The following is a 26,817-nucleotide window of genomic DNA, read 5'->3' as shown; positions in this document are numbered from 1 at the left end:
CAGCAACCCAGAAGTCTCGAGGCTCTCATCGCTAAAGCCCTGCAGGACTGTGCGCGTGTGAGTGTCGGTTAGAGAACTGAAGAAAACGGGTGGGTTTATAAAGTAAAGCTCTGCTCCGCGAAAATGAGCCGGAAGCGTGTTATTCGTTTCCGAAGGACTTTACAAGAACCGGGAAGTCAGTAGTATGAAATATCGCGTATCAGTCAGACAGATCGGCTGAAGAGTTGCTGAACAAAGAGCGGAGAGGAGGAGGAGGAGGTGTAATGGCGACCCGCTCACACAGACGAGTCGATTCGAACATGACTCCGGAGCAGCACGACGACGACTCCGACACCGAGGACACACACCTCGGACTGAAGAAATCAGACGGACGAGAGCCGCAGATCATCCACAGCGGTCATTTTATGGTTTCAACCCCTCACATCGAGCATCCGCCGAAGAAAGGCTACGACTTCGACACGGTTAATAAACAAACTTGTCAGACTTATCACTTCGGGAAGTCGAGCGCGTCGCATCTCTCCATAGACGCGTCTCTCACCAAACTGTTCGAGTGCATGACCCTCGCGTACAGGCCAGTTTACACCAGAACATTACATTACAAACAGCTCCTGACTCCATGTCACGGTAATAAGACGTAATAAGTTATGATTCCGGGGTTTAAGAGTCTCCACACACAGGATATTAAATTTAACCACAAACAGATGATAAACAAAACTATCTTTGGCTTCGCCCCTGACACTGCGATGTCTAATAACCCAGAGTGTGCCTATGTTTTGTGTTTGTTCCCTTTTTCTATCTCAGTTTTCTGTTTAAAGCTAGCTGTCATGGCTAACTAGCATTAATGCTAACACCTGACTTCATCTTTAACAGTGACGCACTCGCACCACGATAATGTGCTAATGCTTAATTAACCACAGATAAATATATGCAGTGAATGGTGCAGTGTTTCCACTATATACCTTTAGCACAGAAGTGACTGTATAACTAGTTATTTATTACACACTTACTGAGCTGTCCGAGACAGACGGCTAGCTAATTTCCTTAGCATATGAGCATGTGATGATATAAACACTGTGTTTGTGAGTGTGTGTGTGTGTGTGTCTGGGTCTCTCTGTGTGTGTCTGGGTCTCTCTGTGTGTGTCTGGGTCTCTCTGTGTGTGTCTGGGTCTCTCTGTGTGTGTCTGGGTCTCTCTGTGTGTGTCTGGGTCTCTCTGTGTGTGTCTGTGCTTGTGCTCTTCTCTTCTCTCTGGTGTTTATTGACTTGCTCCACGCTTGTAGTTTTATTTACTTATATCCTGGGAGCTGGGACAGAGTCACAGAATCATTAGAAAATGATTTAAACACTGAGCTGTATTTATTTCTGTGAGTGGAGGGATTCATTGTTTATAAGCAAATTTTAGTTGTTGTTGCTTTTTTGAAATAGAATTTATAATGAACAAGTAACATTTGTGTTTTAAAAGTCAATGTGTTGAGTTTTGAGACAGGTTTGTGTGTGTGCTGAAAAAAATAAGGTCTTCGGATTATGTTATGACATCGTTTAATAGTCATTATAAAAGAATGGAAAATTGGCTGTTGGTGCTGTAGAGGAAACATATGCGCGCACACACACACAGTTTATCATGTGACAGGAGATGCATGGCAAGGAAACCATTTAAGACTGGAAGAAGAGTTAAGGGAGAAAAAGCAACATACACTAGTTAGTGGATTTTTTTTTTTAATTCAGCATATAGAAGTAGACATAAATAGATATTAATATTCATAATATTGTCTAATATTCTTTTTTTACATTCACTGCACAAGTAACTTCAGTAAAAAAAGTCAGATTTCCTCAGAAAATAACAGATAATATGCTTCTAAAGTAGCACATTAGAATTGTCCAAAAAAAAAAAAAAGGTTTTAACACCATGTTGCTTCTTGTTGTTTTCACCTTCAGTGGTAGATTGGTATCCCCAAAATGGAAAAACTTCAAGGGCCTGAAACTTCTCTGGAGGGACAAGATTCGCCTGAACAATGCCATCTGGAGAGCTTGGTACATTCAGTGTAAGGACGAGTGACCACACATTACACATTTTTAGCTTTGTCTCCTTGTTCATGGTCGCTATTATCATTGCTGCTCATGAATTTGTCTTGTGCAGATGTGGAGAAACGAGAGAATCCAGTCTGCCATTTTGTTACACCTTTGGATGGGACAATGGATTCAGGAGTCCATCGACCTGCAGAGGTGAGAGGGTCGAAGTGAGGGAGTGGAGAGCAGGGAGCTGGTTAGGAATGGAGACAGGTGCAATGTTGTGTTTATCCTCAGATGGGGATCTTATGCATAGCAAGAAGGCTTTTCTGTATTTGGTGTTGCCTTGTGTATGAAGATCCCTTAGAGGGCTGCCGATATGACAAAAATATCATGAATCATGAATATCACAACATTTCTATGAATCATATTATAGGTTTGCCCTGCGTTAGGGTTAAAACCATGCTTGATAATTCTATAAGCAAATGGAGCCTAGTACATGTGGTTGGTGTAGAGGACAGATTTTCAACACTAGGAGGCAACATGTCCTTATTATCACATATCTTCTTAGGCAATAGCTACAGAAGGAAAATACTGGAAGAGACGAATCGAAATCGTTCTCCGAGAGTACCATAAATGGAGGACATACTTCAAAAAAAGGGTAGGTTTCTAGTTAGGACCCTGAATCTTTGGTGTATGTGAAATTTTGGATTTGTTGTCCAAACCCAAAATAAGCTGTAGACACAGATATGATGTCTTGGACAAATAAAATTCTTCCTCCAATGTTTAAAAATATTTACAGTATAATATAATTTGCATTGTAGTATAAAGTATTGCCTTCTGATTACCTGAGTATTTAGTCACAACTAATTCACTGTATTATTTCCCAGTTACAGAAGCACAAAGACGATGATCTTTCCAGCCTTCTCAAGGTAATTTGTGCATTTGGAAATTCAGCAGCTTTGCATTGCCGACATGCCTGGTACTGTGTGCTGTACTTAATGCATTGCACACTAGCAGGCTCCTTGTTAATGTTGTATGTGATTTATGCAGGTTTTCTCTGCATTATTATTCACTGTATATACACTGCTCCAAAAATTATAGGAACACTTTATCATCACAGTAGAACAAGTAGTGATGTTGCTGGCATTGTGTGCGTCTTGTGTGGTAACATCATTTGCATAATCTCCTTCTTCGGCATTTGTGTTTAGATTTTGCAAGCGTAAAGGATAGAGTTTAGGCTTGTTTTTTCTTTATCTGCACAGCAAGAACTATATAGAGTTTATTAAACCCAAAATCTATGATGGCATGATGGATTTGAAATGGTCATAGATGATTAATACGTTTATATGCTGTTTATACTAATTTTGCTTGTGTTTTTAATATCTAGTGTCTAACAGAGTGGTAATGCATACAGGCTGAATACAGGCAGAATAATTCTATCACTGACATCATCTGAAGTGTAAACTCTTTCAGGTCAAATTTGTCACAGTCTTGGTGTCAGCCGTATGCATTGTGCCTGCACTAACCTCGCTTGTCCACTAACCTGGCCTGCACTGTTGCATTTCTTTTACCCTTCTAAAGGGGGCAGAGGAGCAGTTCTTGCTTTTTGGCGAAGTGCATCCCGACATCCTTCGTATGCCCTCCTGTCAGGAAGATGAGGCAGAAGGGTTTTTCCGCCGCAGCTCGCGCAGAAGCCAGGATTCTCCTGCGCCCATGGAGATGGACCCCATCTTTGACATGGATGTACTCATGTCCGAGTTCTCTGACACGCTCTTCTCTACGCTTTCTTCTCACCAGCCTATTGCTTGGCCTAATCCTAGAGAGATCGGTAAGTAACGAGTTCACACGACCTGCTGAGCTTCTCTTGATGTATTCGCATTATGAATATTGGATATAATAATATAAATAAAGTTTTAATGACCAGTTATTGTTCCTCCCAGCACATGCAGGTAATGCAGACATGATCCAGCCTGGACTCATCCCACTGCAGCCCAACTTGGACTTCATGGACACTTTCGAGCCTCTTCAAGGTTTAATCATATCACATTAATCTTGCTCACTAGCCGCTGGTAGATGATTGACCAGGATGGAGTTTATAGGCTTGTTTTTTCTTTATCTGCCCAGCAAGAACTATATATAGTTTATTGAACACAAAATTTAACTTTGATTTCTATGAGCCAGAGCTGGGTTTTTTATGAGCTGCTTCTCGGCGTTCGACATGACGTTGTTAAATGTTGAGTGATGTCACAGCTCCAACCCGAGGGTGATCACTGTGGTTGTAGATGTGTTGTGATTGCATTGGGATTCTTCTGATCACAGCTAATATCCAGGTGGTTGCTTTGTGGTCTGTAGTTTAATATTTAGATACACAGCATTTAAAAAAAAAAAAAAAAACTCACTTTTTGTTATTACAAATTTTCAGATTTTACTAATTTATTACAGATTTGAATTGCACTACGAAGCATGCGTTGAAACCTGAGAACAGTTATGATAAAAGAGTAATGCATTACGTCTCTTCGCTGCTAGAAATATACTGAATTATGCCAATAGTAATTGTAATAGTTTTGTAGTAGTCATGAAAAAAAAAACGCAGCACATTTAGAAAAATTTAACCTTTTTTTTGGCCACAACAGTCACAGAAAGGCTCCTGGATCGACTGTCTGATCTGACTTTACACTATAAATCAGTGGTTTGTGCTAAATATAATAATTATCTCCTGCTTTCTTACTAAATCACCAACTTAAAATTACTTCAACTTACTTACCTTTACAGACGTCTAATTAAATCACAACGTCTGGGTAGTGAAGTTTATGATTATAGGTGCATTAGGTCTACATTATCTCACTGAGTACTTCATTGATTTTTTCCTCTTAACCAGATCTGTTTCACTCCTTGCGTCAGCCCTCCTACCCCACTACCTCACCCACTGCCCCAACCACCACTCCCTTATCCAGCAGCAGTAGCAGCACTCAAACACAGGTACCGACGCTACATTAATTTCCTTCACCGGATTAAAACTTGACACCAGTGTATTTGAAAATAGCAGGGGGACAAATATACAGACTAAAATGTGATTAAACTGGTTGAAGTTTTTTTAACAACTTGTGTCTTGTTCTACAAATGAAAACAACGTAAATACCTAAATAACCTCATACTTATAACACTCTACATTCTCCCATTATATGAAAGATGAGCATGACATTTATAGTGCATGATCCACCCTGTTTGCATCATGGATGTGTGTACAGTTCACATATAATTATTACTCTTAATATAAGCCATCCAGAAAGATCAGCTACAAAGTCGAGTGTTGTGTTTGCTGCATTTTTGCTCACATTGTTGACTCTGTATTTTTCTTCCAGACTTCGTTGTTGTCTCCGATTAACTTGCCCACAGAACTGTCCATCTCTCTGACCCCAAGTCATCCTTCATTACCCAGTCGGGACAACATAAGCTCTGTAGGCCGTGCCTTCCAACAGGACTACATGCCTCTTTTTACAGAACAAATAGTGCCCTCATCTGCTGCAGCCTCCATCATGCCACCACCGGCCCCACTGCCTCCTCCACCCTCCCACTCACTGCAGTGCCAGACCACACCCAGGAGCCTCTCTCCATCCATGGGCAAACACACTGGCTCATCCTCAGTGACATCCAGGTCAACCTTCACCCTTTCACCCAGACCTCCTCGCCAAGACCAGGCTATCCCGTGTATCTCTTTGCCCCCACAGCCACAGAGCTTTGCCCTGCCAAGACCCATCCAGCCCGTTGGCTCTGCTAAAAAGAGCCGCCACGTGCCCATAGTCCCTGCTGCTCCAGTTCAATCACCTCGCCTCATACTGACAGGTCAGTGCCTTTCTCTGCACCACGTTCTCTCTCTCTCTCTCTCTCTCTCTCTCTCTCTCTCACACGTGTGTGTGTGTGTGTGTGTGTGTGTGTATATTTCAGGGAGAGAAAGGGAAAATTGTGTGTCACATAGAAATGGATAGAAGAGTTCATCCATGATTATATATAAACTACCATTTATTAGTTTTGTACAATAGTTGTGCTGAAATGGTGTATAGATAATACTGAATTTGTTCTCTTTGGAAACTCCACAAAATCTTCAGTAGCCAAACAATGGGTTGATTCTTAAATCAGTAAAGGAGCTTCACAGAGCCTGGTAGCTTGTATATCTGTAATATTGGATTAGATTTTTTATTAGGGTTCAAGCACGAAGCGCTGGAAACCTATTGTTTTTGTTAGGATTTTTATTATTATTATTATTATTATTATTATTATTATTATTATTATTATTATTATTCCGCCCTAGAAACGGTCATGCAGCCCAAACCGTAAGGCCTAGAGAGCTCAAACTTGGTCAGATGGTAGTACTAGTCACAGTTACTCAGGGCCAAAATCTCAACGGAATCGGACAATTTGTTTGTCCCCATAACCCCTAAAACCCATATGTCCAAATCTCAAGTGCTTTATATCATTGGAATCCTTGGCTCATGACTTAAAAAACGTACATCTCCAATTTCATTTGTGCCATTAAATTTTTTCGCTTACGCGCATTTTATCCGAAACCTACTTTTGCTAACTAGTCCTAGGTTTTTCGCCTGATCAAGACCAATCCAGTGCAGTAATATTCTCTGGAGTCTCAAAGACAATAATTTTCAAAAAAAAGTCGAAATTTTGATTCAGGGTCCTTAAGGGGCCCCAAAAAGTTTGGACTGTGAGGAGCCAGTTTTAATAAAATGTCAATAACTCAAGAACTAAATGAGCTATCAACACCAAACTTGGGACACATGTGAAAGAGGTCAAACTGAGGTCACAGTTCAAAAACCATGGTGATTGGCCACTTCATGGCGCTATAACGGAAAAATCACTAAAAACAGCCATTTTTAAAAAAAAAAAGCTCTCTAGTGCCCCCAACAGTCCAAAAACCCAATTTTGTGCTGACTTGTAAGGCAAAGATTCTGATTCTGGTTCTGACTCGGAGTGGGTGGGGCTTGTCTTGAAATGGGCGGGGCTTTAACCGGTAATAATTAATTTGTAATATTTATAATACTAGCTTACTACCTTTTATGTTTTTATGAAATACAGCAAAAACATGTCAGACACTAAGTGTCTGGTTACTGGTTAGAGACAGCTGAAGGTTTAAAAAAGAAAAAAAATCTCCGACAGGCAGAGACGCAATGCGAGTCGCATTCTACCAAGCAAGCACCACGTCTGGACGAACCCACGTTTACCAGAACTCTACTGGTTAGTAAGTACGTATTATTAACGTTACAACCCGAAGTAAAAAGCTGAAGAAACCCTAAACGTTAACGGAAAATACCTGCGAACCCGAGTGACTGAGGGAGAGACAGAGAGCTGTTCTGTGTGTGACTGAGTGAGCAGAGCGAGACACAGCAACACAATACATCTGTATGTGTGTAGGGGAGGGGCGCTGTGACTAGCCTATCACTGTAGGGGAGGGGTGCTGTGACTAGCCTATCACTGTAGGGGAGGGGTGCTGTGACTAGCCTATCACAGAACGCTGACACAATCAGCTAGCCAATGATGATTTTCATACAATCCGAGCACAGATATTGACTCGTATTACTCGTATAATACTCGTACTCGGCAGAAGTGCTTTATCCGTACCGGATACTCGTTTCAGTCGAGTATCCGGCTCATCTCTAATATATATGACTTTGTTTATTTTAGGGAAAACTGGACGGGTGAGTACTTCACATGACATATGTTGTGGCACCCTCTGTAGCATGACATATGTAGCATGACATGACATATATTGTCATGTCAATCCAAAGGCCTTAAACGCTTGAACCCGGGAAATGCTGCTTGCAGCTTTAATTAGGGGTCAAGCCCCGAAGGGGCGTAGACACCTATTGTTATCGTTAGTTTTATTATTATTATTATTATTATTATTATTATTATTATTATTATTCCGTCTTCCGCCATTGAAGTCAATGGCAGCCCATAGAACCGTACGTAGGAAAGTTATGAAATTTGGCACACATGTAGAGGCCAGTCTTAGAAGTTACTGTAGCAACTTTGGTGTGTCTAGCTCAAACCGTCTAGCGCCACCAACAGTCCAAAAACCAAATTTTGTGCTGAATCGTAAGGCCTAGAGGCAAAATTCTTGCAACATCAGAATCAGAATCACAAAGGTCTTTATTGCCAAGTATTTTTAGGCAAAATTCTTGCAGAATCAGAACCAGAATCAGAAAGGTCTTTATGAGGAACACACACACACTTACACACACATTTACACACACACACTTACTCACACTCGCACACACACACAGACACTCACACACACCCTCTCACACACACACACCCTCTCACACACACACAGACACACACACACACAGACAAGGAACACACACACTTACACACACATTTACACACACACTCGCACACTCACACACACTCACATACACACACAGTCACACACACACATATACACACACACCCTTACTAACCCATAGTTATGAGGACAATCTGGGTTTAACAGGACATTACATACACACACACACACGCACGCTAACTAACCCATAGTTATGAGGACAATCTGGGTTTAACAGGACAATACACACACACACACACACACACACACACACACACACACCCTAACTAACCCATAGTTATGAGGACAATCTGGGTTTAACAGGACAATACACACACACATACACCCCCTAACTATCCCATAGTTATGAGGACAATCTGGGTTTAACAGGACAATACACACACACATACACCCCCTAAATAACCCATAGTTATGAGGACAATCTGGGTTTAACAGGACAATATACACATACACCCCCTAACTAACCCATAGTTATGAGGACAATCTGGGTTTAACAGATCACACGTACACCATTTTGAAACAATGTTGTGTCAGTCAGCTGTATGGTCTGGTCTTTATCAGCAATCAGGTCTGTGCTGAACTCAGAGTTTACGATGACCCATTCGTTCCTCAGGAGCTCTTGGCTGCACTATTATAAACTGTTGTAGAAAGGACATTATTTACATTTACACTATTAACTGTAGAGTGTCACCCAAATGAGGATGGCCTCCGGCTTGCTCATTAGGGATAGATATATAGTATTTTAAATTTTAAGTTGATCTATTTTAAATTAATTTTAATCTTTAATTGTACTGTAAATACTCACTTATTTTTATTCTTACATTTTCTTCTTATACATTTATTTTTTCTCTCTCTCTCGTCTGTTTCTATACTTCTGTAAAGCTGCTTTGAGACAATGGGAAATTGTTAAAAGTGCTATACAAATGAATTGAATTGAATATACACCCCTAACCCATAGCTATGAGAACAATCTGGGTTTTACAGGACATCACACACACTTAACTAACCTGTAGTTAAGAGGACAATCTGGGTTAAACTGGACATTGCTATGTTTACCCCATGCGTACACATCTAGCTAACCCAGAAAGCAGTACAACATTGGTATGCAAGGCCATAAAACACGCATTTGTCTCCTAGATTCTTAAGAACAGGCCTTTCTTTAATGCTTCCAACGTATGCTAATTCTTTTGCTTCAAATGTTGAAGAAAACACAAAATTTGAACTAGAGTCAAACTTAATACAACATTAAACCAAATCATCTACAGTGAAGAGATTTAAGGACACTGCTAGTGTGCTGCTGCAAAATGCGAATTATGAAAACGAACCTTTTCGAACAAGGTCAAAAATCAGCAAAAATGTATACTTCAAAGTAGACCAATTGAAGTCTAAATAGATGAATTAATAAAAGGTAAAAGGTAAAATAAAAATGCCTCATCGATGAGACTGAAGTTTATCTGAATAAGATGGATCATTGAATGTGCTTTAAAACTACATCAACACCACAGTACCAGTGGAAATAAAGCCAAATTGCTGAACTGTCTATACAAAAAAATGCTTTTATTTGTTTACCTGTAAATGTGTAAAACTGCTAACAGTGTCAACTTGTGAATTCAATGGATCAACAAAAAACAGCAAAAGCCATATACACATTGATGGATGGTGACACCAATCCGGATCTAAGAATTTTACTTTTTAAACTGCAAACCTCGGTTCCTCACGAAATCCCTTATATTCTGTACCGTTCTTTCTCTAAGAACAGGGTCCTCTGCAGTTTTGCACTGCTCACACTCTGCCTTTGTTTCGAGGCTTCCCTTTAAAATATGTGCTTTGAAATACTTCATGACAGCATTCACTTCATTTGGGCTCCATGGCCTTTTCACAGTTCTCCTTGATTTGGCCTCTGGACAAAAAATATGAATAAATAAATTAAAATGTATTTAAAATATAAATATATAAATAAAAATATTATAAATAAACAAATAGATACATATGTGTATATATACACACACACAGCATTTTTTTTTTTTTCTTGGAATGAACTTTTAATATGGTCAAATGTTGATATACCTCTGGAGTTCTCCGCTTCATCCATTTTTCTTTTTCCTAAGGTAAAAAGAAATACTTAAAATGTACTCCAGCTCTACATCCAAACTGTTTGAAATATATCGGTAGACAGGAACTGAGACTAGTTTTCACCTGTATGCTGAGCAACATGATCAGGATGGCACACACGTACAATACTGTACATGTAAATAAAATTTATATATATATATTGTATACCGTTGGAACTCTCTGCCTCATCCTGGGTCAACTCCATCCTTGTTTTGTTTCCTAAATGTAAAAAAAGTTTATGGTACACAATTGGAACTTCAGAACCCAACTTTAACAAAAATGTTTAAAAACCCATTGCTCACCCTAGCTTTAAATGAAAATATGACAAAGCAATAGAATGGACAGTGAAAAAAGTTGAATTTTGAACAATACAGCTAATACCAATACCAGGGACTATTATGCATAGAAAGATAAAATAAAAAAAATTAAACAAAAAAAGTTGGTTTATTATATCAACTTTATATGTAAACTTCACACAGTGACTTTCTTTTGTGGAAATTTTCTATACAGTCAAAATTTTACAAACATTGCTGTAGTCAAGTCAACACAACTAATTCTAGTGCTCAGTGTGATGCACAAGTTCTAATGAATGAATTAACCATCGTTACATGGCTGTTCACAAGCAGGCTAGGGTTAGAGAAAAGCAAGCAACTGAAAAGGACATGGATAGCAACTACAATTTGTATTGCAATCTGTATGTTTTAGTACTATGCTGCAAAGTACGTGTATCTTGCATTGGTGCACGTTCTCTCAAGACGTCCCATTAGGATCACGTGTTGGGTCAATAGGCAGAGAGTAGCTGGTCTTTAGTGGCTGTTGGAATGCATTCGACTGCATGAGTGTTTACACTTTGAAATACAATCCAATCGAATGCTTGTTTTGGTGCATTGTATGTTTTGGTACTATGCAGCAAAGTATGAGTATCTTGCTTTGGTGCAAAATATGCTGACTTACGTTCTCTTTCTCTGGTGTGGATGTTTTCACTCTGCATTTGCGCAATTCCACCGATGTCTCGTCACATAATTCCTGTAAATGTGAGAAAGAGAGGTACAACAGTGAGAATAATATTAGCCAAGTAGTCAACACAACTAATTCTAGTGCTCAGTGTGATGCACAAGTTCTAATGAATGAATTAACCATCGTTACATGGCTGATCACAAGCAGGCTAGGGTTAGAGAAAAGCAAGCAACTGAAAAGGACATGGATAGCAACTACGATTTGTATTGCAATCTGTATGTTTTAGTACTATGCTGCAAAATATGAGTATCTTGCATTGGTGCACGTTCTCTCAAGACGTCCCATTAGGATCACGTGTTGGGTCAATAGGCAGAGAGTAGCTGGTCTTTAGTGGTTGTTGGAATGCATGAGTGTTTACACTTTGAAATACAATCCAATCGAATGCGTTTTCTACTTCCTCTGGAAGTAGTTGAAAGTGGACAGGCTCAAAGCATTTTAGACCTTGTTTACGCCTGTATTTAGCTTTATCCACTGCTGATAAGACTGACAAAACACATCTTAATACCAGGTGTAAACGAAGCCTAAAAAGCCGCCACAACCAACCCGGCAGGTTTTCATCAAGTGTATAAAGTATAACGGTCCTCATAGTGTAAACTGTCCTTACATTTCATGTCAGCGTCACGCCCATCCCCCGACACACAAGTTATGGAAGTGAATGAACAGAGAGAGGTATAATTTAACTCAAAGTGTGAGTCGTCACAACAACGTCTTTAAAACAGTCTATTATGATGCTCAACCCTCCCACATCCAACACAGTCAGGGTCAAGAAGGAAAATATGCTGACTTACGTTCTCTTTCTCTGGTGTGGATGTTTGCACACTGCATTTGCTCAATTCCACCGATGTCTCGTCACATAATTCCTGTAAACGTGAGAAAGAGAGGTACAACAGTGAGAATAATATTAGCCAAGTAGTCAACACAACTCATTTTAGCATTCACAATAATAACCAGTGTAAATATCTACTGCCATTAACAGCTTTGTAGTGCACACAGCATACATGGAGTTATGTGCTTCACTAAAAACTGAAGAAATAAATTTAATGCATAAAACACTACAACATGGATTATTTAAATTAAAAGTTATGTTAAAGCACACATACTCACCCTTGAACGCCATGGCCAAGAAGAATCCCCATAGTTGTAAGTTACCTCCTCACCTGGAAAGATATCTCTAATACTAAACAGGCACAGGTGTGGTGTTCCATTTACAATTATTGTCTTTACTTTACAGTTTGGATTTCTGTGATCATCACTCACCAGTCGTCCAAGTGTTCCGTCCTCTTTGGAAGCATCAACGCTGAGAGAAAAATTGTGCAGCAAACAAAAGATAAAAACAATATATATTTTATATATAAAAAAAATAATTTAAATAGAAACAAAAAAAATTAAAAATAGAACCCAAACAACAGCCAACTTACCAATAAGATGTTCCATTCCATGTAAAGTCAAACAAGTAGTTGCTTTGAAAATCTTTAACATGTTTACTTTGAGAGAGAATCCCACGGTATTCAACTACAAAAGTGGATAGTTCAATATGTTCCAGAGCAAACACACCCCTCCCTAACAATGGAAAAAAATATCAAGTTTACCCATTTGTTATACAATTAACCAACTTATTCTTTCAAATCCTGTAAAAGAATGGATAGTTATGAGGTGCAGTAAATGAGGATAAAAAAACAGGGAATTGAAAAACAGTCAAGCATTCACCATTATTTCAACCCTATGGTTTTGGTTACACTATTCTCTGTGTAAACTATAAATTAAATACGACAACATGTATGCAAAATATGCGGCTCATCCTGGGGTAAGATGTGTGAATGTCAAAGTACTATTTGTGACACACAACTTACCTTTAAATGTGTCAATTTCTCGTCCCTCAATGAAGGCTTTGTCTTTGCCTGATATGATTGTTTCTTTTGCATCCTGATCAGGTTTCACTCTCTTTTTTCTTACCATTCTGACTGAAAAAAATCCAGTATGTGGCCTTTATAACTTCTAGTTATTCATTCATTTAATGTTTATTTGTATAGAACTTTCCATACATATCATTTCAAAGACATTTTACAGAAAAAATGATGCGCCCCAAAATGTGTTTGTCCCCATAACCCCTAAAACCCCTGTGTCCAAATCTCAAGTGCTTTATATCATTGGAATCCTTGGCTCATGACTTAAAAAACGTATATCTCCAATTTCATTTCCGCCATTAAATTTTTTCGCTATCGCGCATTTTGTCCAAAACCTACTTTTGTGAACTAGTCCTAGATTTTTCGCCTGATCGAGACCAATCTAGTGCAGTAATATTCTCTGGAGTCTCATTGTCAATAATTATCGAAAAAAAGTCGAAATTCTGATTCAGGGTCCTTAAGCGGCCCCAAAACGTTTGGACTGTGAGGAGCCAGTTTTACTAAAATGTCAATAACTCAAGAACTAAATGAGCTATCAACACCAAATTTGGGACACATGTGAAAGAGGTCAAAGTGAGGTCACAGTTCAAAAACCGCGGCGATTGGTCACTTGGTGGCGCTATAATGAAAAAATCACTAAAAACAGCCATTTTTTAAAAAAAAAAGCCCTCTAGCGCCACCAACAGTCCAAAAACCCAAAAACCCTCTTAAGGCAAAAATTCTTAAGATTCTGATTCTCTCCCCCAAGCACATTCAGCTTCAATTAAAGGGCTCTATTGTTGTTCATTCGCTTTTAGTATGTCAGACTGTTCATGTATCCCAATTTCTTAGTTATTTTGTGTATGTGACTTGCGGGTCAAATACACTTGCGGGTCAAATACACATTTTGTGTATGTGACTTGGGAAAACGTCAAAGCTTCTTTAGTTGATTTAACACAAGGTAAATCAACTAAAGAAGCTTTGACATTTTCTCTGTGATAAATACCAACACCACCATGGTTTTCTTCCTTTAGTTTACCAAAAACATCCTCTGTTGTATCATAAGCAAAACTTCGTGGTTTATCATGAAAATAGTATCCAGTAAGACTGATATCATTCTCAAAATAGTTTGGCTTTAGCCATGTCTCTGTTACATAAATTATATCTGCTGCTTGTTTGGACATGTGAAAGAGGTCAAACTGAGGTTACAGTTCAAAAACCGCGGCGATTGTTTGTTCTTGTTCTCTCTCTCTCTTTGCTCCACTATGCATCTTTTCAGATCCCTACCATTGGACATCAAGATAATTGACAGGAGATGTCAATCTTCATTATCCTGTGTGACATCACAGTCCGAACACAGTTGCAACATGTTGCCATAGCAACATGGTAAACTCTGATTCTAGAGTTTACCATGTTGCTATGACAACATGGTAAACTCTGATTCTAGAACTGTGTTCGGACTGTGATGTCACAGGATAATGAAGATTGACATCTCCTGTCAATTATCTTGGTGAATATCTAAAATATGTGGAATGAGTCCTTGAACATTGTGTAGCAAAATTTAGGGGTTATGGGCACAAACGCGTTGAGGGGCGCTTCAGCCAGTGACCAGTACTACCATCTGACCAAGTTGGTATGAAATCCTCAATGATAGTAGTGTGGGTGTGGTCTAATCATCTAATGGACTCTGTATCCCCCCGTTAGATAGACGTTGTTTTAAATCAGGCACTTCAGCATAACTACATACATAACTAAAGTATGTAGGCATGATATCAATCTTTATTTTATCAAACTCAATATCTTTTATATATACATGGTCTATTAACGTGCCATCGAAAAAAGGTCGAAATTCTGATTCAGGGTCCTTAAGCGGCCCCAAAACGTTTGGACTGTGGGGAGCCAGTTTTACTAAAATGTCAATAACTCAAGAACTAAATGAGCTATCAACACCAAACTTGGGACACATGTGAAAGAGGTCAAAGTGAGGTCACAGTTCAAAAACCGTGGCGATTGGTCACTTGGTGGGCTATATATACGAAAAAATCACTAAAAACAGCCATTTTTAAAAAAGCCCTTTAGCGCCACCAACAGTCCAAAAACCCAATATTGTGAAGAATCGAATTCTTAAGATTCTGATTCTGAGAACTGCTGCAGTTTTTGAACTGTGACTTCAGTTTGCTCTTTCACATGTGTCAGAGGTCAAACTGAGGTCACAGTTCAAAAACCGCTGTAAACCCTATCACTGTAGGGGAGGGGCGCTGTGACTAGCCTATCACTGTAGGGGAGGGGCGCTGTGACTAGCCTCACTGTAGGGGAGGGGTGCTGTGACTAGCCTATCACAGAACGCTGACACAATCAGCTTCCCAATGATGATTTTCATTCGATCCGAGCACAGATATTGACTCGTATTACTCGTATAATACTCGTACTCGGCAGAAGTGCTTTATCCGTACCTGATACTCGTTTCAGCCGAGTATCCGGCTCATCTCTAATGGATATGACTTTTTTTTTCAGTTAGGCCTTAAACGCTTGAACCCGGGAAATGCTGCTTGCAGCTTTAATTTTTTTTACATTTTTTTAGGAACTGCTGGTGCTGTTCTTGTCACTCAGTCGCCTCTTAAAACCGATGTGCCCTCTACTGCTGGTGTGGTCATCACCTCCGCCAGTATTCCACACGTAACCGTATCTTTCATTCTTACTTTTAAATGAAATGATCGTAAAGTGAGTTGTTACAGACGTTAAAGGGACGTGTTCTTTTCACAGGGATCTGGCTTCCACATTCTCCCAAGTCAGAACTCTGCTCAGCACATTGTGCCTAAAGAGGAAACGACCTTATCCAGTAATAAGGGCTCTGTTCCTGTAGCTTGTGCAGGTAAGAGCTAATACCGTGCATCTGGAAAGTATCCATAATGCTTCACTTTTTGTTATGTTACAGCCTTATTTCAAAATGGATTAAATTCATTATTTTCTCAAAATTCTACAAACAGTACCCCATAATGACAACATGAAAAATTTGTCTGAAATCTTTGCAACTGGTTTAAAATAAAAAATGAAAAAAAAAAAAAAAAATCACATGTACATAAGTATTCACAGCCTTTGCTCAATACTTTGTTGAAGCACCTTTGGCAGCAATTACAGCCTCAAGTCTTGTATGATGCACAGCCATTTTCAGATCTCTCTAGAGATGTTCAATCGGGCTTAAGTCTGGTCTCTGGCTGTACCACTCAAGGACATTCACAGAGTTGTCCCGTAGCCACTCCTTTGTTATCAGGCTGTGTGCTCAGGGCCATTGTCCTGTTAGAAGATGAATCTTCACATTGTTTGAGGTCCAGACTGCTCTGGAGCAGGTCGCAACTCTATGGGCCGCTCTCTACCATACAGGCCTGATTGGTGGAGTGCTGCAGAGATGGTTGTTCTTCTGGAATTTTCTCTTCTCTCCACAGAGAAACCTGGGAGACTGTCAGACTGACTATCGGGTTTTTGGTCACCTCCCTGACTAAGGCCTTTCTCTCTCGATCGCTCAGTTTGGCCGGGCAGCCCACTGTAGAAAGAGTTCTGGTGGTTTCAAACTTCTTCGATTTACGGATGATGGAGCCCACTGTGCTCATTTGGGACCTTCAGTGCTACAGAAAATTTTTCTTTACATTTCCCCAGATCTGTGCCTTGATACAATCCTGTCTACAGACAATTCCTTAGACTTCTTGGCTTGGTTTGTGCTCTGACATGTCCTGTTAACTGTAGGGCCTTATATACACAGGTGCCTTTCCAAATCATGTCCAATTAACTATATTTAATATTTTTAACTATATTCCAATCAAGTTGTAGAAACATCTCATGGATGATCAGTGGAAACAGGATGTATCTGAGCTCAATTTTGAGTGTCATGCCAAAGATGATGATTCTTTTTCATCTTTTATTTATAATAAATTTGCAAAGATTTCAAACAAACTTCGTTCACGTTGTCATTATGGGGTATTGTTTGTAGAATCTATTTTGGAATAAGGCTGTAACATTAAAAATGTAAAAAACAAAAAGTAAGGTCTGTGAATGCTTTTCGGATGTGCTGTAATCTTCTTAAGATTACGTAATTCTTTCAGAAGATCTGGGACCCGAATTCTCTTTTAAATCAAATAAATATGAAAAAATCAAATAAGTATTTTTATGCTGTGTTCATGCTGTCTTTAAGCATTAGATGGACGAACCTCTGGACAAGGTTCACCTTTAGGGGCAGAGCAGGTCCCGAGCCCACAGTCTCCTCTCAGCAGCTGCACTTCAGTCCTGGCAAAGAATGAACCCAATCCGGTACATTTTGCTTATAGACCTTATTTAGATTAAATGTGTATTATCCTACACTGACAGTCATTTGTAATATGACATAAATGCTGCACATGAATTAAAATGAATGCGGGGTTTAGTTTACTGCAGTTTGGTTGATTCAGGATCGAATCACTTTCTTACTGCAGTCTAACACACAAGTTCACATGGAAGTGGAATGAGATCACGTGAAAGCAGCCTTAGTTTAATCAGTATCTTTTTTTATTATTTATTTATACTTTTTATCCTTGCTGATAAGGAGCTTAAGCGTTTATTTGTACGTCTGTTTTTCTGTCTCTTAATTCAGAATCATCGTGTGAAACACAAATCGGCTGAGCAGAAACGCAGATCCAACATCAACATTGGCTTCAAGACGCTGTGCAGCCTGGTTCCCTCTCTCAAATCACAATCCAATGTAAAAAAAAATTACTCTTAGCTTATTTGTTTAGAATTGCATGCAAGTGGATATTTGGACCTGATTTGACCTGTAATAACACTGATCATCAGATACTGATACTTGATGAATGACCTGCTAATTTAAATAGGCCTAAATAGGCTTTTCTTCATTTCATTCAAAAGTCTGTAAAAATAAATAAAGAAATCCTCTGTGATATTTACACACACACAGTGTTAAACATGTTGGCTAAAGAATCGAATACACTTGAACACAGCTCTCCTGCAGTAGGGACGAGGAAAACAGTGTAATTAAAGCTTTGTAGGTCGTTTACCAGTATAGTGAAACCTGTCTATTATTAGGTCTCTGCTCATCCATATTTATTGGGCTTTGAATGCAGGCCTGTACTAAATACTTAAGTAGTCGTTTCATCTGGATCTCCTCAGGTTTCACATTGTCATGGTTTTTATCACCTCAGTGTAACACAGGAACTGACCTGGGCTTCCTTAAGTACTGGGGTGTTCCTGACTGTAGGGTTATACCTCAAACACCCACCATGGTGCAGACTGCAGCTTGACAGGTCTGCTATTATTTATGAATTATTCTTGTTTTACGTGAAGTCGGGAAATAAGAATGTGTGAGCATGGAGTATGGTAGAGATCTGCTCTGTGACTTAAATCCATCACCAGTCTCAAAGACATCCCTAAGATACAAAATATCCGTCACAGTGTATAGGTTCCTTCACACTCTCTCACTCATTTTCTACCACTTATCCGAACTACCTCGGGTCACGGGGAGCCTGTGCCTATCTCAGGCGTCATCGGGCATCAAGGCAGGATACACCCTGGACGGAGTGCCAACCCATCGCAGGGCACACACACTCTCATTCACTCACACAATATGGACAATTTTCCAACCTACTATGCATGTCTTTGGACCGGGGGAGGAAACCGGAGTACCCGGCGGAAACCCCCGAGGCACGGGGAGAACATGCAAACTCCACACACACAAGGCAGAGGCGGGAATCGAACCCCGACCCTGGAGGTGTGAGGCGAACGTGCTAACCATTAAGCCACCGTGCCCCCAGTTCCTTCACACCTGACAGCAAAATAAAAAAAAGAATACAAAAGGATTTACGTTATGCAGGAAAATGGGGGGACCTGCAATGTGTTTTTTATACACAAATCGTTTTTATTCATGTTTGGTGAGATACCAGAGACAATGCATTTTACCATCATCTCCTCCCAGTTTGTGCATAATGAATACAAATTTTTATTAAATATTATTATATTACTCATAACCCATTAATTCAAAGTGTTTCATATAAAACTGATGTTGTGAAAGGTTTCTCATTCATGCAAATTAAGGATGTTGAGTGTTTAATGAATATTATATCAGTAACAGGGTTGTAAACACTCAGTCCTCTTTGTACCAGATCAGCAATGCTACAACCCTTCAGAAGACGGTGGATTACATCGGAAAGCTGCAACAGGAGAGACACCAAATGCAGGAGGAGACGAGGAGACTGCGGGAGGAAATCGAGGAGCTCAACGCATCCATCAGGTCTGTGTGTCAATCTGTTTTAATGATCAAGATCATAATGTGTCATTAAAAAAGGAAATACCAGAATTTTTCTTTTCTGAGAAATGAGACTAATCATAGTATTGAAAGATCTCAAGCAGACCAATGGTAAAAATCAAAACAAAAAGACAGAATTTAGGATGGCAAAAAGGCAGACTTTTTTGAGAACCAACAAAGCTGAGATTCCTGCAGATGATCTGACCAAACACAGTTGTGTACCAGCTTGTTTTTGTGTTTATCCCTTTTTAGTCATGGCCTCTGTCCACAATTATTCTTCCCAAGTTTGAAATGTTAAACTCAGGCCTGTGTGCTGATTTTACTGCACACAGTAAGCTGTAGTGATGTTACCAGTGACACCGAAGCTCCGAGGCGTGTGTCAAAAAAATTAACCGATTTTCATCGAAGCTTTGTATCGAAGCTTGATTCGTTCTGGCAAAATCACGTGACCAATGACGTCCGAAGCTTCGTTTCTCACACACCCACGTGACTGCTTCGTTATCTGATTGAGTTTTAAAATCGTACGCGGCGCGCCCTCGTGTGTTGTATTTGAGTATTACACTGATTAATCTATCTTATCAATCTAATCTATTACTGTATAGCGAGTTTTGGAGAGTTTATTGTTGCGAATTGTCAATGGAGCCTGTTACAAAAAGATCGCGTTCTGTATTGTGGGAACACTTTCATTTGATTTCGCCCAATAAGGTGGATTATATATGGTTTTGTTGTGAAGCCTAAATTTATAACTTAAATCTAACTCATCATTGGGCAATTATACGATTCAATGTAACATTTCATGTCGTATATTTTGTCATATATATATTTATTGGATAGTAGTAATAAGTTTAAAAATATAGGAATGCAAGAAAAGACTTTTCTGCACCGCTTAATACCATGATCTTTTTTTAAATGGTTCACACTTTATACTTTTGAGACAAGGTCAAATCAAATCAAAATCAAATCAAATTTTATTTGTCACATACACATACATACAGGGTACGACATGCAGTGAAATGCTTTATGCAACTGTCCGGTATTAGAATAAAAAGTATTAAAAAAAGCAAAAAAAAAATAATAAAGTATAAACTATATAAGAAAATTATATTAAAAACTATATAAAAAATATGAAAATATAAAAGGAGAAATAATGTATATACATATGCATAAATATACATATACATAAATGTGTATGGTTTATAAATATTGTCCTTAAAGTGTCTATCCTTGATCTGTTTTTATGTCCAGTGTTTGATTTGCTCCCAGCAGCTGGCCTATAATAATAATAATACATCATCCATGTCACTCAATCAAGAACACTGACACTGTCCATTTCACGAGTTCACACTTACAAATAAGACTGTGTGACTATATAGTCATGCTGAACAGGTAGACACCTGATTGCTGACTTCTGATTGTTAATAAAACATAATTAAACACAAAGCATCCATTTAGCCTACAGTACAGTAGTCTGTAAGGCAGATTTATAATCGTGTAAAAGTGTGTCTGCACTTATTTACCTTCAACATTCATGAGTTTGATTTTTTTTTTCTAAAAACAGTCAAAATGTCCACATTCACCATACAAAAAGTTATCTTTATTGCATTTTTGCAGTTACCATACGTATGCAATGGAACATGCTTTGGTCATGTATTTAATATATTGATTGATTTATCTATTAATCTATCCTTAATTTGTCAATCCATTAATTTTTTCTTCTAAAATTAATACGTTGTTTGGTTGTGGAACTTTCTGTGATAGCGCTTTCACCAGCAGAGGTCCTCATCGAGCTCTGATTTGAAAAGCTTCGAGCAATGAACCTTTTTCCAATACAATTGGGTTGAAAGCTTCACTGCTTCAAGAAAGCTTCACTTTGCCATCACTAGTGAGCTCCACTACCTGAGCCACTTGTGTGGGTTGTAGACTCCGTCTCATGCTACCATTAGAGTGAAAGCACCGCCAGCATTCAAAAGTGACCAAAACTTCAGCTAGAAAGCATAGGAACTGAGAAGTGGTCTGTGGTCACCACCTGCAGAGCCACTCCTTTATTGGGGTGTCTTGCTAATTGCCTTTAATTTCCACCTGTTGTCTATTCCATTTGCACAACAACATGTGAAATTGATTGTCAATCAGTGTTGCTTCCTAAGTGGGCAGTTTGATTTCACAGAAGTGTGATTGACTTGGAGTTACATTGTGTTGTTTAAGTGTTCCCTTTATTTTTTTGAGCAGTGTATATTCGTGTAGCAAAGACTTCTTTTAGATCTTAACCCAAAGCACAGCGTGTGATCAGACCTTATACCTGGCAACAAAATGTTCTTAAACAAAAACTAGGTGCTGTTAGGACTTCCTACAGGGTGTGTTACTTAACTGATTGGAAACACACTGATAATCACAGCGACAGTTCTGAAGTTCTTGAACATGCAACATAATGCATAACATAATGTCATACACAGTGTCAAAAATAGCACATGATATTAGAAAATATGACACATGAACAGCAGATGCTATTAATGCTATTTCTAGAATTTCCATTAAAGACACAAATACAAATATAGCAGCGATGGCGGGCGAGTTGGTGCAAGTGCATCAAGTGGGTAAATATCAGTGGACTATTTTATGTTGTTACTGACCCTTTTGGGGACTGTAGGTAAATGAAACCCCACATTTTAGACAAACGGGGGCGCTAGTGAGCCACTTAAGAGACACACCTTTGTCTGACCTTTTTGTCCACACTTAACAGCCGACAAATGTGATGTATGTGTAAAAATTCAAGTTAATCTAAGCATGCCAAAAGCCTTAAATATGCCTGAAATAAAAGTAAATTTTGACACGATGCCATGGCATGGTGTTTGAGATATCAAAAATACGTTCGCAATTTCACATCTCCAATATCTCTGCGTCATGGTGGCCAAGTCTGATCTCAATTGCATGAATCCTCTAGGAGGAGTATTTAAAAGTTTATTGCATGCAACTGTGAAAAAATCCACCTTTGTGACTGACACCCTTCCTGGGGCCTGTTGGTGGCACTATATCCGAGATTCACAATAGGCACATCGATGCGATCGGATGCGATTGGCCGAACATACACACCGCGTGTCATCCCAATAAGACATTTTTTGCTTTAGATAGACACTTCCTATTTCTCTGAATTCGCCATAACTTAGTCGCCTCGCCATGGCAGCACCGTTCGAGATATCAAAAATCCCTTCGCAGTTTAGCAAATGCAATGTCTCGGCATCATGTTCACCATGTTTGATGTCAATCGCATGAATTCCCTAGGTGGAGTATTTAAAAGTTCACCGCATGCACTTATAAAACAATCCAAAATGGCCGACTTCCCCTTGGGCGGAGCTCATAGTTTAGAGGGCGAAAGTTGTTCAGGTCGATGAGATCTATATGCGTACCAACTCTCGTACATGTGCGTACATAATTGCCCGATCTGTGCACCAATGTTTGTTTTTGCATTCCAGGGGGGCACTACAGAGCCCCCCTGCCACGCCCGTATTCCAGCCTTTGCCCGAGCCTTGTGTCGCACGACTCTGACATGTGTGCCAAATTTCAAGAGTTTTCGAGCTTGTTAAGGGACCCCAATTGGCCAATGTGTGGGGAAAAAAAAAAATAATAAAATAAAATGAATAATAATAATAATAAACCCGAGCAAAAACAATAGGGCTTCGCACCTTTTGGTGCTCAGGCCCTAATGAGCAGGAAGCAGCTTTACAGAAATCCAGGTGCAGATTTCGACTCCTAATGATCATAACACAGGTGAGTATCTGAAAACTCCCCGAGACGACCGGGGAGTCTTACTTTCTCACTTTTTTTGTTTTTCCCCCTTTTTTTGTCTATCTAGTTTGTGCCAGGAACAACTTCCAGCCACAGGGGTCCCCATTACACGCCATCGATTTGATCACATGAAGGAGAAGTTTGATGAGTATGTAAAGAATAGAACTCTGCAGAACTGGAAGTTTTGGATAGTATCCTTTTTTTTGCACCCTGAAAAGAAATTTGTGTATGAAATCTATTTGATGTGCTTCTGAAGTGAAATGCTGGGGTTTTAAGTTTTGAAATAGTTTTAGAATGGGAATGTGAGTAAAACCTATGCCGTAAAATCACAAAGCTGTGTATGACATGCTAATGCATTAATTGCCACTTAGTCACTGTATCAGGTTTCCTGCCATTCTGCCCTGAATCTCCTTGTCAGGTTTGCCATCTGCTTAGTATTCCAAATTTCCCACTGATCAGTGGAGTCGGATTTTCCCCTTGTCTCACTCACTGCCAGTGCTGGCCAACATGTCGGCAAAGTGCATCACTTCCTCTCAACATAGATTCATATGATTGAAGAAACTAAATTGTACTGAATGTCTTTGTGTGCTGTAGCATTGAGATTTCCCTTCACTGGAACTAAGAGGCTGAAACCTGCTCCAGCCTGACAATGCAGCTGTGCACAGAGCAAAGCAAACTCCATGAAGACACAGTGTGTGAAGGCTGGAGTGGAAGATCCCGTATCCAGCACAGAGCCCTGACTCTGACTTGAACACAGTGGGGTTGAGTCTGATCTCCTGAATGCTCGTGAATGCTGCACATTTGGGCAAAGCATGTATCTAAAGAAATCAGCAAACACATCTGAATAAATCATAACAGACAAAGTAACTAAGAGAACTTTAAACTCAAGTATATTTTGAAGTATTTTCTTTAACAGCACCCCTCCAGTTTAGCATCATCATTAAGCCTCTGTTTGAGTCCTTCAATGTGAAAGTGTCAACCACCAACAAGAGCAAGTTGTGTGAGACTACCATGCAGTGGCTGGACCGAGACTGTGCGCTGCCTGTCCTCAGACCCAGTAAGTTCCCATGGTGATCATAACTCAGCGTCGTGGCATGTATGGATGTGTTTTGTTCAAGGCATCCAGTGAGGATTACATACAGAATCTCACAAAAGTGAGTACACCCCTCACATTTCAGCAACCATTTTAGTATATCTTCTCAAGAGACAATACTATAGAAATTAAATTTAGATATTTTTCAGAGTAGTCAAAGTGCTACTTGTAAAGTGGTATAGATTTACTGTTGTCTGAAAATAACTTAATATACAGCCATTATTGTCAAAATAGCTGGCAACAAAAATGAGTTCACCCTAAGTGATAACAGCTGTACATTATTTACCCATGCAAAGCCATGTGTCCTATTCTTCATGTTCATGTCTTTTTCTGCCTAACAGGACCATACAAATTTGTGTAACTTGTATTAAAGCAGTTCAAATTTGGTGTTTTGAGTACAATTCTTCCATAATGTCAACACTGCATGTTGAACATGTCAAAAAACACTCAGCCTGTGTGGCATCTTCATGTGGAAGAAGCACCATGTGTCTATCTAACATCTAGCAGCTCTGTGATGTCATTATGGAGGAGTGAAAGAGGATCTCAGCAATATCCTATGCACCTCTGGTGAATTCCATGCCCAGGAGGATTAAGGCAGTGGTTGACAACAATGCTGCTCACACACAATATTGAGCCTTTGGACACAGTTTTGACATGTTCACTTTTGTTGCCAGTTATTTAGACAACAATTGCTTTATGTTAAGTTATTTGTAGAGGAGAGTAAATCTATACTGCTATACATGCAGCACATTGGCTACTCTAAAGTTTATCCAATTTTTATTTCCATAGTTTTGTCCCTTTAAAACATGTAATAAAATAGTTGCTGAAATGTGAGGGGTGTACTCACTTTTGTGATATACTGTATATCTGTAAGTAATTAAACAAAATAGTTACTTGTCGTTTATAACCAATACAGCAATTATGTATCTACTCAGGAAAAAATTAACTGCTCAGTTTTGAAGGTGGTTCTTTGCTAATAAAGATAATAAGCAACAATTAACACGGCATCTAAAGGGCACAATAAGTGGAGCAATAAACTGTTATCATTTACAAGAAGTTTGCATCAGCCACTTCCTTGGTTGTGTAATAAGTAAGTGTACCTACAGTAGGAATAACTGAGTAACTGTTAACTGCTGAGCTAGGTAAAGCTTATTTCACTTTTTTCTATTCTTCTCTCTTTCTTCCTTAACAGTGGTTTTAGGGACACTGAGACAGCTAAGCACCACCACGTCCATCCTGACTGACCCAACACTCCTTCCAGAAGAAGCTAAGCAGGCCGTTGTTAACTCCAGACAGCACTCCACAAAGTCCTAGCCTCTTACCTGCTTTCAGATCATGATCGAACTTGGATATTTCTCACCAAGCCTCAGCAGTTTTGTTCAGACAGAACATTGGGATACATCCTGAACAGTGATATTTCTGTGCAGTTAGGTAAATCTTAATAAACAACACTAGAGGAGTGTTCTTCCGTGTCATCCTCAATACGAGGGAACCTTTTTTTAACAGTGTTAAAAGGGCTGCTATAGACATAACCTACGTTTGATGTAAAGGGAAACAGAAGTAAAGTGCTAACGGTATAAAAGGTTCAAAAGGGAATAGACTTAACAGAGTTCACCGGTTGATACGGATATCATCTTCGGCTTGTAATCCTAACAGCGATGTTTTTTAAATGACTTTCCAAAGTGACTTTAATACAAGCAGTTTGAGGGTGTCGAGCTCCATCAGAGGCAGTCTTCCAATCTGAGGATCTTGTGATTGCTGACCTTGCAGTTCAATCAAAGTGTTTCTTGCACTATACCCTTACATGAGTTTGTTCATTTTAAGCCTTATAGAGACTCTTTTTAAGCACTAGTAACAAATGTAAGTTGTTTTTTTGTTTGTTTTGTTTTGTTTTTTATTTCTGGACATAAAGCCTTTTCTGTCTTCCCGGCTGTGAGATTAATCCTGTGATTAAGCTCCCTCGTGTCTTATTCTTATTTTAGAGCATCAGTTATGTAAGGTTTATTTAGATTTGCCTGTTCACTAAAGATAAGCCTTTATATAGAACAGGGCTACGAATAAACTTGCTAACATAATATCTTTTATTTTTTATTATTTTTTTGTAGTCACAATTCCAAGAATATTGGGTTCTGAAAAAAAACAACAACAAAGCTCTGATGCTGTTTACTGCTGAATTGAGTGTGTTGGAGTTTTCTGTATCGTGTAGCAGCATTGAGTTGCATTTGCTCCTCAGGTGTTTCCAGAACTATCTGAACTGTTAAATAAAATGTACGCATGAACAAA

At 39.2% G+C, this 26,817-nt stretch overlaps 1 protein-coding gene across 4 annotated transcripts; it reads left to right on the top strand.

Annotated features, from left to right (window-relative positions):
* On the top strand, nucleotides 1-26,817 carry mlxip (MLX interacting protein). 4 transcript variants are annotated; one of them, XM_060884392.1, is made up of 17 exons: nucleotides 1-571; nucleotides 1,934-2,040; nucleotides 2,136-2,221; nucleotides 2,577-2,666; nucleotides 2,902-2,937; nucleotides 3,590-3,836; nucleotides 3,949-4,038; nucleotides 4,887-4,987; nucleotides 5,371-5,851; nucleotides 15,957-16,057; nucleotides 16,139-16,247; nucleotides 17,562-17,677; nucleotides 17,997-18,104; nucleotides 19,519-19,646; nucleotides 23,509-23,632; nucleotides 24,369-24,498; nucleotides 25,727-26,817. In XM_060884392.1, exons 1-17 carry the CDS (start codon nucleotides 264-266, stop codon nucleotides 25,846-25,848), a joined length of 2,484 nt encoding a protein of 827 aa, XP_060740375.1. In that variant the 5' UTR covers nucleotides 1-263; the 3' UTR covers nucleotides 25,849-26,817. The 4 variants fall into 4 exon arrangements, with proteins under 4 accessions (XP_060740375.1, XP_060740374.1, XP_060740372.1 ...); XM_060884391.1 differs by having other exon boundaries at nucleotides 2-571; nucleotides 2,896-2,937; nucleotides 15,957-16,051; XM_060884389.1 differs by having other exon boundaries at nucleotides 2-571; nucleotides 2,896-2,937.

This window comes from Tachysurus vachellii, chromosome 12, assembly GCF_030014155.1.
Source record: "Tachysurus vachellii isolate PV-2020 chromosome 12, HZAU_Pvac_v1, whole genome shotgun sequence".
Lineage (NCBI taxonomy): Eukaryota > Metazoa > Chordata > Actinopteri > Siluriformes > Bagridae > Tachysurus > Tachysurus vachellii.
Note: the sequence above shows the minus strand (reverse complement) of the source record. Positions and strands in the feature narration are given on the sequence as shown.

Excerpts from the sequence above, each read along its gene's own strand:
- mlxip (XM_060884389.1), top strand. The coding sequence starts at position 264 with ATGGCGACCCGCTCACACAGACGAGTCGATTCGAACATGACTCCGGAG. Across the intron at positions 2,222-2,576 it reads GAGTCCATCGACCTGCAGAG|GCAATAGCTACAGAAGGAAA; the intron begins GTGAGAGGGTCG and ends ATATCTTCTTAG. Across the intron at positions 16,058-16,138 it reads CCAGTATTCCACACGTAACC|GGATCTGGCTTCCACATTCT; the intron begins GTATCTTTCATT and ends TTCTTTTCACAG.